Source organism: Trachemys scripta, chromosome 14 (genome assembly GCF_013100865.1).
Source record: "Trachemys scripta elegans isolate TJP31775 chromosome 14, CAS_Tse_1.0, whole genome shotgun sequence".
Classification (NCBI taxonomy): domain Eukaryota; kingdom Metazoa; phylum Chordata; order Testudines; family Emydidae; genus Trachemys; species Trachemys scripta.
In genome coordinates this window covers 13,080,845-13,094,540 of record NC_048311.1, presented here as the reverse complement: position 1 = coordinate 13,094,540, position 13,696 = coordinate 13,080,845, and the positions used below count along the sequence as shown (strand labels likewise).

General features: G+C 56.6%; 1 protein-coding gene across 2 annotated transcripts in view; it reads right to left on the bottom strand.

Moving 5' to 3' along the window:
* The window catches only part of USP43 (ubiquitin specific peptidase 43), a 175,504-nt gene that overhangs the window by 58,622 nt on the left and 103,186 nt on the right, over positions 1 to 13,696 (bottom strand). For both annotated transcript variants that reach the window (XM_034790481.1, XM_034790482.1), the window contains exon 4: positions 7,838 to 7,930. In XM_034790481.1, the coding sequence (XP_034646372.1) occupies positions 7,838 to 7,930 (93 nt within the window). The remainder of the gene's footprint in view (positions 1 to 7,837; positions 7,931 to 13,696) is intronic.

Here is a 13,696-nt window from a genome sequence, read left to right as displayed (position 1 = left end):
CCGTGGGCCGGGGCAGCCATCCCTCATCGGGAGAATCCCAGCCTCTGAACCGCTTGGTGTTGTTCCCAGCTCTCTGCGGTGCCTCCCCACACAGCCATGCTGCAGCCTCGGGAGTGAGACAACATGGCCTTAGACCTGCTCTGCAAGGCACTCAGCCCCTCCCAGGCGCAGTGCCTGTCAGTAAGACAGAAATGCCCTAGGAGTCCATGCAGGCAGCCCCACCTCCTCTGCTCCCCTGGGGGATGTCTGCACTGCACCAGGCGGGAGCCCCTGGGTTGGCCTAGCCCGGAAATGAGGAGCAGTCCCACTGCAATGCCCTGCCCCAGTTACTGCGCTCACCTGTGTGTGTCACTGGGACTTCTGGGGCACATGTCCTGGTCCTTTGGGCTGCAGCGAGCAGAGCCACTCTCTGCGTCTTTCCCAGGGGATTGTGGGAGAACCTGCCTGTCCTGGCCCCCCTGTGGAATGGGGGGGCACCAATGGCACTCGAGGGATTTACCCTGGGTCCTCACTGCAAAGTGGGGAGGGGGTTCCCAGCCCCAGTGAAAGCAGCATGTGGGCTCCCACCCACCCCCAGCCAGACCAGCTAGCCCAGGTTGGAAGCATTTCTATACAAGTGAGAGGTAGTTGTGTGTGGGCAGAGGGGACTCAGGGGCAACACCCAGGCTAACTCCCTAGTGAAGACAGACCCTTCATGGCAGCGGCTCTGTTAACACCTCATGAGCTGCTGGCGGCTGAGCCAGGACAGTATGGCCTGGATGCTTCACAACACATGCACCAGCGTCCGGGCCCTGCCTGCCTGAGGCCAAAACCAGCCAGACCAGGGCTTGCCCAGAACCCCCGAGGCAGGAGCCCTTAGCTGCCAAGCTCCACCCCAAGCCAAAGCGCCCCAAGGTCTCCCCCAGCTTGGCCCGCTCCCTAGGGAATAAAGAAGCCAGGTCGGCTCTTCACTGCAGGCTGGTGCCAGGCATGGAGCGGGTTCCGTGCCCAGGAGGAGGTGACGCTCTGAGCCCTCACTGGCTCTTACCACACATGTTCTTGCAGCCTGCCTTTCATGCACTTCCCAGCTCTCCCTGTCCCCGGGCTCAGCCCAGCCTGGCAGGCAGGCGAGCTGCTTCTCTCCAGCGCGTCCCCTAATTGCAGCACTTACGTTTCATTTAGCCGAGGCGCCGGGCAGGCTGACAATAGCACTGCTGTGCAGAGGCACTCGTGGCATTTGCCTGTCAACAGTGAAATAGAGGGTCCCCTCCCACTCTGCCCCGGGAGACACGTCCGTGCCCTCTGCTGCCTGTCTGTGCTGTGCTGCCGCTGCCTTGTTCCTTACCCTTTAAGCTGAATGAGCAGGTTTATCGTCAGAGGGCTGACAGCACCAGTGCCAGCTCTCGGGGACAGCTCTCAGTGGGCAGAGCCTTCACCGTGCGGCGGGAGATAACGTTCGAGGCAGCGCTCGGCATGGCAGACAGCCCCCCGACCCCGCTGGCAGCTCTCGGCTCCCAGGCAGCGCCGGCTGCCTGCGTAAAACAGCCCAGGTCTCCACTGATTGTCCCCACCTGCTCCACAAGCTCAGCGCCAAACCGGTCAAAAGGCAGCCAGCTGCCAGGGGCCGAACTCAAGGGAGGGCTTCGCTGGCAGAGACGCCGGCGCCAGGAATGCACAGAGCCCGGTGCGATCCAAGGTGGGCACATCCAGCTTGCAGGCCCCCGCTACCACAGCCTGAGAGCACCTCGCGGCCTTCACCCTCCCCACAGCCTTGCAGCCCTGCTATCCCCATTGTGCAGATGGGGGAACGGAGGCACCGAGAGAGCAGGTGACTTGCCCCAGGAAACAAAGGAAGTTCTGTTGCAGAGAGCAAGGATTTGCACCCAGGTCTCCCAAATCCCTGGCTAACACCCTAACCACTAGCCTATCCTCCCTCTCCCACTGACCTCCCAGGACAACGGCCACCTATGCCCCGTGCTCCACCCCTGCTCCAAGACCAGCCTTGCAGTCCCCTGCTCCGAATGGTGGGGGGCTGGGAGTCCTTAGGGGAGCCCACTCCCCAGAGCTGACAGGCCCCATATCCCTCGAGCCAGGCAGTTGCTCCCAGCTGCCAGTGGTGACCAGGGAGTGCCCCAGGAAGCAGGGGCTGCCCATTTTGATACCCAGGCTGATCCCCTGAACGGAGCTAGGTGGGCAGGGCAGAGGGGAGCACAAAGATGGTCTAGGTTCTGTAACGCGGTCTCACCTATCTATCCACACAAACACCCATCCACCTGTCCATCTATCCCCAGAAACATCTAGCTAGTTATCCATCCCAATACACCCCCACTCCATCTATCCATCTCAATACACCCCCTCCCATCTATCCATCCCAATACACCCCACTCCCCATCTATCCATCCCAATACACCCCACTCCCCATCTATTTATCTATCTACACCCCACCTACTTGTCTATCCCAATACACACCTCTCCCTATCCATCCATCTATATATTTCGGCACAGTGTTCAGACCACCCCGCGCCCTGGGAGTTCTCCCTCCCCCTATTCAGTGCTGGGCTGGGAGGTCGCCCGTCACAGCACCTGCGTTCCCCGCCCAGAACGCACAGAGAGACACGGAATGTTGTATTCCGCAGGAACAAAACCTTTTAGCTTTTGGATCAGCTCCCCCTCCGGTGGGATTCCCCCGCCCCTCCTCCGAAATGTCAGACCTCAGGACTCGAAGCCAATGAGCAATATTTAGTGAGCCAAGGAAATGGATCACTTAGCACGACGACGCTGCTGGGCAACGAGGGATCAGGCTGGGCTCTGCACATTCCGCCATAGAGGTTTATAAAGTATTTAAATCTGTCAATGAAGCCCCTAGAAGAACAATGATAATATCAATTTGCAGAAGCCAAGCTGTGCAGCAGAGCATGAGAGATTTACTGCACCAAGGAATGGTACCAGAGCAAGCAAACAGTGTATAAAAGACCAGGCGACTGTGGGTCTTAAAGGAACCCCAGCCTTAGCAGGCAGTGGCTTAGCCTGTACAGTGCAGCGTCCCAGTGCCCAGCGGAAGGAGCTGACGGACTCTCTCCCCAGAAACAGCCGGTTGAGAAGCTGGTGGCAACAGGATTGGGATTAGCCCAAGTAAATTACAAGCACTTTCCGCATTCCATCCCCCCTCCTGCACACATACACACAGAGCCCTGCTGCATGTGTATACACACCCACTGCACACCCATGCTTCTCTGCCTGCGCATGCGCGTGCACACACACACACACACACACACACACACACCTCTCTGCTGTACACCCACAACCCTACTGGCATTTACGCCTGCGTTTGGTAAACTCACGCAAGACCCAGCTGGCATTATTGATACACCAAGTTCCTTGCCAGCAGGGGCTGCCCACTGGTGCTGGGACTGGGCCCACTAACCCACCTGGCGCAGGACTGCCCCGACCCCCTAAGCTCAGGGCAGCTTCACACGGCCACCACATTCTGCAGAATTTGGATCAACCCAGTAGAGACATTTCCCCCCTAACCTCCAAGGCCCCAGGGCAGGCCATGGTGTCCTGAGTGGAGAGAGGTTCTGGTTTAAGAGGCAGGGTGAGCTAATGGGCCAGGAGTCAGGAGACATGGTTCTGCCAGTGACCTCAAACAAGTCTCTGTGCCTCAGTTTCCCCTCTCAGCCTCTCTGTGTCTTATCAGAGCTCTTTGGAGCACACACTGTCTCGCTCTGGGTCTGCGCGGTGCCCAGCACATGAGGTTCTTATCTTGTTTGACGCCTCCAGACACGGCTGTGATACAAGTTCTGTTAATAAATGCTGTCTCGGGGATCCACAGCACAAGCAACGGGAGCTTTGGGTTGCTGCAGACGGGAACTGATCTGTGTTTCGGGGCCCTGCAATCCTTCTTTCTAAGCCTGGGAGGGCCTGTGGTAACAGCCATTAAAATGGTGCCCTTAGTCCCTATTTTAAATCTTTCTTAGAGAGGTTTTAAATGTTATTTGTTGCGATTTTCCTCTGATGCCGTGTGGCCAATTTTCTCACTAACTGAGGCTTTCTTAAAGCCCCAGCTCCTGGAGTCCTGGGGACAGAGGCAAATCTCAGCTTGGATTTAAAAAAAAAAATTAGTCCTTAGTCTTTGTGATTGTGGAGAAAAGCTGGAAACATGGCCCGGATGTGACCTCACGGCTCCAAAGCCAGCTGGTCACACAAACAACCCCCCAGACGTATTCCTAGTTCCACACTCAAACTTTTGAAGCCTATCTCATAATTTTTGGGGGGCTGACTCGTGACTTGGAGCCATCTGGGGTAGACAAAGCTCCTGATCTCATCAGAAACCATTGTGAGCAGAGTGGGGTGATTTCCCACTGGACCCCAGTGCCGAGGGAAGAGGTGGATTCTCCATCTCTTGCAGTCTCCGCAGGAAGGCTGGCTGCTGTTCTGGAAGAGACACACTGGGTAGAGGCAAGTGACTGGGCTAACCGCAGAGGTAATGGTGAAATCCTGTGGCGTGTGCTCTGCAGGGGTCAGGCCAGGGTATAATGGCCCCTTCTGCCCTATGACGGGACCTCGCAGGCTGCTCTTACGGGTGCAGGGACAGGACAAATAACCCCACACAGCTGCTAAGTCTCTGGGTAGCGCCCTCCAGCTGCTGCACCCATCCCGCATGGCGCTCCTGAGGGGTTAGACTGGTCACTGGGACAACCTGAACCACCGCCTCCAGGCGTCTCTGCAGAGGTGGGGCTGGGCACTGGGGAGCCAGCCAGGACCTTGGCTATGCATCCGCACAGGCTGGTAGGACAGCGTCTGTGGCCCCTTCTCCCCAACGCAAAGGTAGCCACTAGTCCACCCCCCACACAGCTGGGTGGAGACTTGACTGCACAAGTGTGTGCACACGCACACACATGCATGCACGCACACGCATGCACACATGCATGCACGCACACGCACACACATGCACACCCGCACATACATGCATACGCACCCACCCACACAGGTGCACACATGCATGCACACGCGCGCACATGCATGCACACACATGCACCCACCCACACAGGTGCACACATGCATACACACACCCCCACACATGGACGCACACATATGCACACATACGCACACACATGCATGCACCCACCCACTAGGGTGACCAGATGTCCCGATTTTATAAGGACAGTCCCGATTTTGGGGTCTTTTTCTTATATAGGCTCCTATTACACCCCCCACACACACACCCCTTGTCCCAATTTTTCACACTTGCCATCTGGTCACCCTACCACCCACACAGGCACACACGCACACACACTGGCCAGCGCAGCAGATCCAATGTGGAGGGGAAAGTAATCTGCGCCTGGTACAGGGTGACTGCCCCGGGAGCAAGAGGGGAACCAATGATCACATTACGACTCCACGCTGCCCTTTGCTCCGAGATTGTGCTCAGCTACTTCATTTTCCTTCTGCCTCTTCCCCCATCACTCCGTAAAGGTCTGTCAGGCAGGGCTGGAGGGCAGGTTTGTGGGTGCAGTGCAGAACTCTCACCCTGGAGTGCACCGCACTAGCCCCAGGGGCTGCTGGCACGCATGGGAACCCTGTTGTGCTGGGTGCTGTGCAACCAGAGCCAGACAGAACCTGCCAGCAGTGCGGGCTCCGCGGAGCTAACGGGAGCAGATGTGTCAAGGTCGGGACGCTCGGTGGAGCCGACTCCCAGACACGCAGGGACAAGATTTTTCTCCCGCTGTCGGTTTTTGCGATTAATCGCACGTTAACTTTGCAGCTCCAATGAGACGCTTGCCAAACACACTTCCTGCCTCGGGAATTGTTACTAGTCACGTCTATCAGTTCAGCGCTGACACTGCTGTTCGCGCCTAGATCTATTATCGATTGCAACGTGTGAAAACGGCTCTTTGGAAGAGTCAATCCTGTCGGGTGGATGGCCTCGGCTCTCACCTGTAAGATCTGGGTCTGAGCAATGATATCACAGGAGCCGGTAATCTGTGTCCTAATGAGCCAGCATAGGGGCAGCAGATATGTAGGAAACGGCTGCTAGTTCAGAACACAAAGGAGGATTTGACTGGTAAGAAAGTGGCTGTTTTGCTCTCACCAATATCAATAAAAAATCTCATTTTCTTTCCTTCCTTCCTTGGAAGGTTTGCGCCTTTTCAAACACCCTCGCAGCTGCTCCTTGCTTGGCGTTGCCCAAGCCGGAGAAAGACCAGCTGAGTTTCTAGAAATACAGATGAAGGAGCTGGAGCGAAAGCTGCCCTGTGAGAATAATGGGCTGACCTCCCACAACAGAACCTTTCTATTAGAGGTTGCAGCGTCCTTGGGGTGCGTCTGGTTTTCAGGGGTTGCAGCGTCCATGGAGGGCGTCTCGTTTTCAGGGGTTATTCATTTCATTTTGGGGGGTATTTTTTAGCAAATTTTGAGTTTTATGCAGCTGTCCAAAAATGGGGGGGAGAGGGTTTTCCTTTGTACGTGCTGCACTGAGTATCTCTTGGTAATGTTCCCTGGTGCATGTTAACGTAGTACTGTTTCAAACGGTGCTGGGTTAAAGTGCAGTAGGCAACCTTTAGAGCACACCAGCAGGGTCTGAGCAGACCTGTTAACATGCAGCAAGTTAGTGTGCTTCAGGAATCTCCCCTGCAGAGTGCATCACCCGCCGCCTGTAACTACAAATAGCCATTTCCGGTGTTCATTGGATAAACACCAAGTACTTTTTGTTTGTTTGTTTGTTTGGGGGTGTTTTATTAGCTAATGCCTACAGTCGGAAGTCCCACCCCCACGCTGGGGCCTGGGGAGAGCGCAGCTGTTGCTGTGTCCCCTTCGGGTGGCAGAGTGGGAGTGCGGGGCAGTGAAGGGAGGACAGCTTTGCAAGTGTTTCCTTGGCCCAGCTACAGCCGATGCACCTCGGTCCTGATTGAAAATAAGCTGCTGCTGCTCCAGCCAAGGACCCACCAGTCTGTCCTGTAGCTTTGTCAGCACATGTCAGTCATCACCCTCCGATCTCCCATCCTGAGCTCCCCCCAGACAGCTCTGCTGGTGCCCCTCACTCCTGACACACAGACCCCTGCTAGCCCAGCCCCGGGCTCCTCCCACACAGCTGTACCACTGCCCCTCACTCCTGACCCGCAGCCCCCTGCTATCCCAACCCTGGGTTCACATACACAGCTGTATCAGTGACCCTCAATCCTGACTCGCAGCCTTTTGCTATCCCAGCCCCGGGCTCCTCCCACACAGCTATACCGGTGCCCCTCAATCCTGACTCACAACCCCCTGGTATCCCAGCCCCGGGCTCCCCACACACACAGCTCTGCTCATCCTCCACCAGCCCCGCTGTCCCATTCTGCCAGTCCTAGGTCAAAAAGTAGTATGATGCGTCTGGGCTGTGGACTGACCAATAGCAACTGCGATGGGACCCGCCCAGCTCACTGGGATTGGAACCTAGAGACAGACTCCAACACCCCATCCACACTAACCCCCTCCACCCACAGTGAGCAGCCCCACCTTCGGCCAGGGACACTGGAACAATTTGTATGGTGGGGGTGCTGAGAGCCATTGACCCCAACTATAAGCCTTGGAGATAATGGAAACCACTTCAAACCAAGGGATGCGGCAGCACCTCCAGCACCCTTAGTTCCAGCACCTCTGCCTTCTGCAGCAAGGCCCCCTGCCAGGGACAGGCAAGCCGCACATGGTTCACGCCGCACACTGCGCTGGGTGGGCTCACAGGGTAGCCAGAGGCCTCACCCTGCCGGGGGAGCAGGAGCGGGGCAGGGATGAGAGAGACGGAGTGGGGATGGAAGACATTTCCCAGGGGCCGATGCGGGTGCAAGCTCAGAGCAGAGGCAGCGGTGCTGCATTCACGTACCTGGTCTGGCGCAGGGGGATGGGTAACGAGACACACAGGAAGGGGTCAAAGGTGTTGCTCTGCTTCAGACAGTGTGGGCAGGTCAAGGAGGACCTAAAAATGAAATAAGAAACCACAGTCAAATTAAACATGGGTGCCTCTGACTCAGGGTGCACCCCACCCAGGGCGAAAAGCAACCAGGAGCAGCATCCCTCTGCCTGGGTGAGGGCCCCGCTCCGATCCTGTGATTCACCTTCCAGTGCAGGATTGTCACGGTGCACACTGTGTTCTCCATCCCAGTCTGCACTGAAACCATCAAGGCAATCGGGCTTCCACCCCTTCCACGGCCGTAGATCTGACCATGAGGAAGTTTCTCCTGATAACCAGCCCACCCCCAACTTTGGTCACTTTCATCCCCTGGTTTGTAATAGCTCTCTCCCATTAGCAACCACACTAGGCCCCAGCCACGCTGAGGCCGGACACAGAGCCCTCCCACACAACGGGCTGGTTTCCTTTAACCTCTGCTGCTTTTCTATCCCTCTCTTCCCAAATCCTGGCGCTGTCTCCCTGCCTGAGACCGGAGAGGAGGCCGCAAAGGCCTAGCTGGCTTGAGATGGCCACAGTTACAAACAAATCCGAGGTGCTGGGCTTTCTGTCATGCCTCTTGCAGCCTGACTCAGATCCCATGCCAGATTGTCTCCCTGCGGGCCACTAGCTACACCAGTGGGATGCCAGACCGGTCACGCCCTCCCAGGGCGCTCAGGAGACTCTAGATGGCAGAGTATTAGGCCACGGGGCTGAAGCAAAGCTACCCAAGGCAGAGTCCTTCCCATGGCGGGGTTCATGGCTCCTCCCCTGACAGGAACCGTACAGCATTAGAGGGCCAGCAGCGTTCGCTCAGCTGCTGGGTTGGGAATAGCATGAGCAGCGTTAGACATCAGCTAGAGTGAGGATCACGTGGGAGCCTGCAGAGCTCATGCGGGCCAATTAGCTCAGGTGAACAGAGCCTCCAGAGGAAGCCTCCAGGCCCACAATACAACAATGGGGACAGAGGGAGATCCAGCTCCTTTCACTTCTCTCCCGGACAGGGAGGAGTCAGGTCATTTCTCAACGGGTCAGTGCAGCCCCAGAACGCCACACTCCAAACTGAGAAACAACAGCGGCAACATCTGGCCGCCAGTGCCAGGGGTCATCACCGGCTCCCTGACACGTTGCTCTAAGGGACTCCAGGAAATCCCAGCCAATAACATCAAACCATCGCTGGCTTTCCTTCCATGGTCCACGTATGTGAGCTTGTGTGACAGAGCCCTGCCCTGTCTCGTGTGAGCAGCCAGTGGGGTGTAGCTTCCCTATGCAGCTTTGCTAGAACACCCCAAGGATGACTTCAGCACCCCTGCAGCTCCTGTCCTGCGCTCCCCAAATGCAGCTGTGCTGGGCCCCCTCAGTCTGGGCTACAGCCCTCTGCTATTCCAGTCCTGAGACAGTCACATGCTCTTCTGATGCTCCTCACTCCTGATCCGCAGCCCACTGCTATCCCAACCTTACATTCCTCAACACAGCTACCATTTTTACGAATGTTAGTTACAAATCAGATGAGGGTCAAGCCCCAGGGATTCTGGGAAGCTCGGGCTGCAGAATTCACAACAGGAACCTCCCCAACCTCCCCAGATTCCAGAATCTTAAGTTTTCATACTTAAAAAAATCTTTCTAATCCTCATGGTTGAGAAAAATACTTCAAAATGTAACCAGTGCGGCACTGTGCTCCTGAATCTGCAGGGAGCCTGACACCATAGACTCAAGCGGTAAAAACTGCCCATTCATCCCAAATGACCGTTAACTCTGAAACCTAATGGCATACCACTCGTGTTAGCGATTCACTGCTGATCATTTTAGCCAAAGTACCACCTGATGTGTTTAATCTACAATCCCAAACTGCCTCCCATGCCTCCCCAAGAGACTCAGGTGCCCCCTACCCAGCTGCCCTCCCTTCCCCTCTGCGCGGCCTATCCAACACCCGAGAGACGGTTTAATGAGTGGCCTGCTGGAGCACATGCCACTCAGGAGCTGGTGGGGGCCGTGGCTATCCTGTCTGAGAGGCAGGGCTCAGCCTTCGCCTCTGCGGAGGTGGCATCCTGAGCTCAAGGGGAGGAGCTGGGGGACTGGGAAGTGATGGGGCCATGTAGAAATGCAGAATGTAGGGCCCTGAGCTCACAAGGAGGCCCAGAAAAGCAACAAACTCCCTGTATGCCCACAGAGTGCCCTGGAGATGGAATGGCAACACTGGGTGTGGGTGAATGCGTGCGTTTGGTGTGTGAGATGGCCTAAGCATTCAGGTGTTGTGCAGGGAGGGAGAGGGGTGTGTGTGCATGTACCTGTGTGCATACAGTATGCCTGAGGCTGTATGGCAGTGGGTTTACACTGGAGGTAGAGTGGCTCTGCATGTTTATGAGGCTCAGCCTAAGCCTACATTTACCTGCCTGGTAAATCTGCAGTCCAGCCGGCTTCCCCATCTGCTTCTTTGGCAGCCGGCTGCAGAGAATTTCAGCCAGACGGTTCCCACCCCCCTTTTCTGGAATCGCTGCAGTGAAACCCGCCCAGCAGTGCTTTGCTTTTCCGTTTGATCGCCACCGATGACGGAGCGTTCCACACGAAGGGCAGTGATCCGAGGCTGAGCGATCTCCCCTCGCTGCGACTGCTTCTCTCCTCTGCACCCGGGTGTGTTCGGCTCGGGGTCCCGGTGTGAAGGCGCTCGCTCCTGATCACTGCTTGGATTCGCTGTTTCCAGCCAGCCTGCTTCGGGCCCTTTACCACGTTCCTCTTGTTGTTTGGGGGGAGAGCTGGAGAGGGGATCAGTGAGAGCTCTGCCTCAAGGGACAGAAATGCTGCAGGCCCGGAGCATGCTGTCTGTCCCTGTACCTCTTTGCAGAGGCACTTCACTGTTGTGCAGCATTACAGGAGCCCCGGCTCTCGCGTTCCCCCAAGCTCCGCTCTCCAGTTCAGCCATCACAGGGGCTCCCCTCAGTGTCTTCTGCACTTGGCTGCTCCATTCATCTCTCATTAGCAAACCACCTGTGGAGTGGCACCAGCTGGCTGCTCTGCTCCATCAGGTGATGCTCGCTGGTTATTTACCTGGAGCCAAAGCTGGGCCAGGCACCAGCTGGCTCCCTCCACAGCTGCGAACAGCAGAGAGACTCTGCCACCCGTCTGCATCCAATCCATGGAACGCATCGTGGAAACATCAGAGTGATCCCACCAGCTCAGGCCAACGACTTATCTCCGCCAGCTGCTCATTAACGCCACACAGGCTCTCCGGATTTACATGTCTCTGATCCTGTAAGAGGTGTATCACTGCCACAAAGCTTGGAGATCTCTGTACAGGCTGGCGCTGCAGGGCTGGAGCTGGGAAACGGGCCACACACTGCAGACAGGCTTGATACAGTTATTCTGGCCATCGGCAAGGCGTGGTTCCTGGTGCCAGGCAGGACTGTGCCAGAAAGGCGCAGGGCATAGTTGGGGCGGGGCGGAGAGGCTCGGTGTGGGATGGCTGAGCTTGGTGTGTTGCTTCTAGACATTTTGCAGGAGACCTGTGGGAACTTCACATCTCCAGGTCTTCAAGCTTCCAGAGCTTTGTTTTTCTCCATTTTTTATTTATTTAACCTGGCTTCAACCTCAGCCTTTCCCAAGGTTAAAACGCAGCCTCGCATCAAAGAGACATCTCTCTCCGAAGCGCCACAGCTGAATAGATCTGCATGCACTATGGTATGTGTGTGGGGATGGGGTTAAGCCATACGGAGGAGAGAACAGGTCAAGACCTGACCATCACATGCCACTTGCGGACCTTCCTTGTATCCAGATGATCTCTGTGCACCGAGAGCCAGTTCATTGCACAGGGACCAGCCGGAGGTAGCTATGCGCAGATGTTCAATCCAAAAACCAAGGCAGATACGATTTCCCCCTAATACTCAGTGGCGCATTTCCAGACAGGGAACGTGCAGGGAACGAGGTGCAGATGCTGGCTTCTGCATGGACTGCAGCCTTCATGCATTACCCTGCAGTGCAAGCAGTGCACACACCTGCCGAGGACTTGAGACCCACGCTGGACATGCCTGAAAATGTCTGATGGGGAAGGCCCTGCCAATTTGCTAACTCTGCCACGCTGCCATTTGGACGCGGCTGCATCACAGTGCCATGTGACCATCTGTCCGAACAAGTGCTCTCCCCAGCGCAGTGTGTACCAGGGAGCGTATGGTGGTTTGCCAGGACACATCTGGATCCTCACGCCAGAGAGGGACAGAGCTCTGTGCTCATCTAACCCAGACTCTTGGCCCCCTACTCTGTCTATTCCAGCGTGTCTCCCAGACTAATTAAATGCCCCAAGCAAAAAGGCTGCATGGCTCAGCGGGAGAGAGAGAGAAGTGGTGCAGTATGGGGCAGGAAGATGCCAGGAAGGTAAAAAGGGAAGGTCTACACAGCAGAGGTCCGTCCAGGTTTAGTATGTGTAGCTGAGCATTGGGAACAAAGAAACCGGGTGAGCAAACGACCCGTTCCCCAGAAATGCGACCGCGGGGAAGGATGAGTGGTGTACATGAGAAGGGCCCCGTGAGGAACGTGTACATTAGAGACACGCTCCAAGTGACACCCGTAAACGACAGCGAGGGTGCACCGGCTCCGAAGGGCCGCTCATGTAATGCGCAGCCCTGGGCAAAGGACGGAGAGGCCGACCCAAGAAGACCCGTTAGCATGTGGGGCGATGGCGTTTAACAGAGCACGTCGGGGGCAGCAGGCCCATCTGCCGAGACTGACGCAAGGAAGAAGCAGCAGCAATGAGGCTGCTTCCCCGCAGTCAGAGATCTCCCTGCCGAATGACCCCTGGCATCGCTCCGCAGTTCCCGAACCTGACCAAGTGCATGGACTGCCACTCTGCCCGTCTACCTGGCCCCATCACTGAGCACCTCAGCCTTCCCTGTGCTCATCCCCACAGCCCCCCGCGAGGCTGTGCCGTGCCATGCACCCCAGCACACAGGTGGGAAACTGAGGCAGAAAGAGGCTAAGTGACTGCCCAAGGCTACCCAGGAAGCCTGTCACCCTGAGTCCCAGGCTTGTGTCCCAATCACTGGACCAGCCTCCTCAGGAGACAGGGCAGAGCTGTCCGGCCATGGAGGGGAACACACGCTGTCGCCTAGGAAGGGGTGTGCCACGGGAGCACCAGATAGCTTGTCACCCCTTTATTTTGCGGGAGGGAGGCACTCAGCAGTGCTCCTGCCGGGCAAGGGCCCAGTAGGCGGGGAGAACCCTGGCTTTCATCCCCTTACTCCTGGCTCTAGTCCCCCGCGTTGCCTTCAGTATCCCCCTCCAGCTGCACATTCACACCCTTCCACTGCCTGTATGTGGCCAGATCCCCCCTTGGTCATCTCTTAGCATGAGCAGGTAGTACCCCCCGCCCCTCCCTTCAACCCCCTCTGCTGGCTCTGGTCCAAATGGATCGCTCCCTGTGGGAGTGAAAGGGTAAAAGGCAGCACATGCAGAACCAATGCCTGGAAATGCTTGATCACTCAACAACCTGCGGAACTCCCTGCCCCTGGGGGAAGTCAAGATCTCAGTAGGGTTTCAAACAGGAGCTGACACATGTACAGACAATGACAACATCCGTTTGCTCCAGGACACGGGCTAACCGCTCTCTGATAGGGGACATTCAGAGGAAACATCCCCAGGGGGCAGATTACCCCACAACTACCCTCTACAGGGTTTGTTCCTCTGAGGCAGCTGGTGCCAGCCTCTTTCAGAGACAAGATATTGGACTAGACCGTCTGAGCCAGCATAGCAATTCCTGTGTTCCTGTGAGCTGCTGTCTCCCCCCAGAGGTGGCTGCCTTGGGTCTTG